This window comes from Myotis brandtii, unplaced genomic scaffold (genome assembly GCF_000412655.1).
Source record: "Myotis brandtii unplaced genomic scaffold, ASM41265v1 scaffold601, whole genome shotgun sequence".
NCBI lineage: Eukaryota > Metazoa > Chordata > Mammalia > Chiroptera > Vespertilionidae > Myotis > Myotis brandtii.
In genome coordinates, this window is record NW_005370276.1 from 1,088,972 (window position 1) to 1,089,815 (window position 844).

At 48.3% G+C, this 844-nt stretch overlaps 1 protein-coding gene across 1 annotated transcript in view; it reads right to left on the minus strand.

Annotated features, from left to right (window-relative positions):
- The window catches only part of LOC102238942 (orphan sodium- and chloride-dependent neurotransmitter transporter NTT5), a 9,156-nt gene that overhangs the window by 2,715 nt on the left and 5,597 nt on the right, over window positions 1–844 (minus strand). The window contains exon 7 of the mRNA XM_014550431.1: window positions 4–190. Coding sequence (XP_014405917.1) covers window positions 4–190 — 187 coding nt within the window. The remainder of the gene's footprint in view (window positions 1–3; window positions 191–844) is intronic.

Genomic DNA, 844 nt, shown 5'->3' on the forward strand with positions numbered 1-844 from the left:
CACCTTTTTGCTCAGCATCTCGATGCTGCAGGATGAGGAGGCCTGCATGACCTTGTACTTGAGGTGTTCCGGGAGGCTGTCTATCCACTTCAGGTAGTCCAGGGGGGGCAGGAGCAGGATGTCTGGGGGCGGGTTGACATTCTTCGGCAGCACCCCCGTTTTTACCATGCCTTTCACCAATAGGACACTCCTGAAAGGGAAGGAGAGGAGAGGAAAGGTGGTGGAGACCAGCTGGCCACTCTGCTATTGACAGAGGGAAGCTGAGGCCTGGACAGGAAACCGGGTTACCCATGATGAGTGCAGCTAAGTCACCGGGGCAACTGGATCGGGACCGGACACAAGTCACATAGACTGGGGGCGATCACCCCAGGAGGTCCACCTAAGTAAGGGGCAGATCATTTGTGCCTCTCAAGAAGTTTATCCATTTCTTTTAATTTATTTTTTAAAAAATATATTTTATTGATTTCTTACAGAGAGGAAGGGAGAGGGATAGAGAGTTAGAAACATCGATGAGAGAGAAACATCGATCAGCTGCCTCCTGCACACTCCCCACTGGGGATGTGCCTGCAACCCAGGTACATGCCCTTGACCGGAATCGAACCTGGGACCCTTGAGTCCCCAGGCCAATGCTGTATCCATTGAGCCAAACCAGTTAGGGCTCCTTTAAATTATTGAATGTATTGGTATAAATTTGATCATATCGGGTGTCCCCACCCCCCCAAGAAAATGTGTACACACTTTAACAGCAGTTAACACACTTAATTTTCACTCCTTTTTAGGTTTAACTGATTTGAAATAATGGGTGAAGCCAGACTAAGCTTTGAACAAAGAAAATGTATCCACT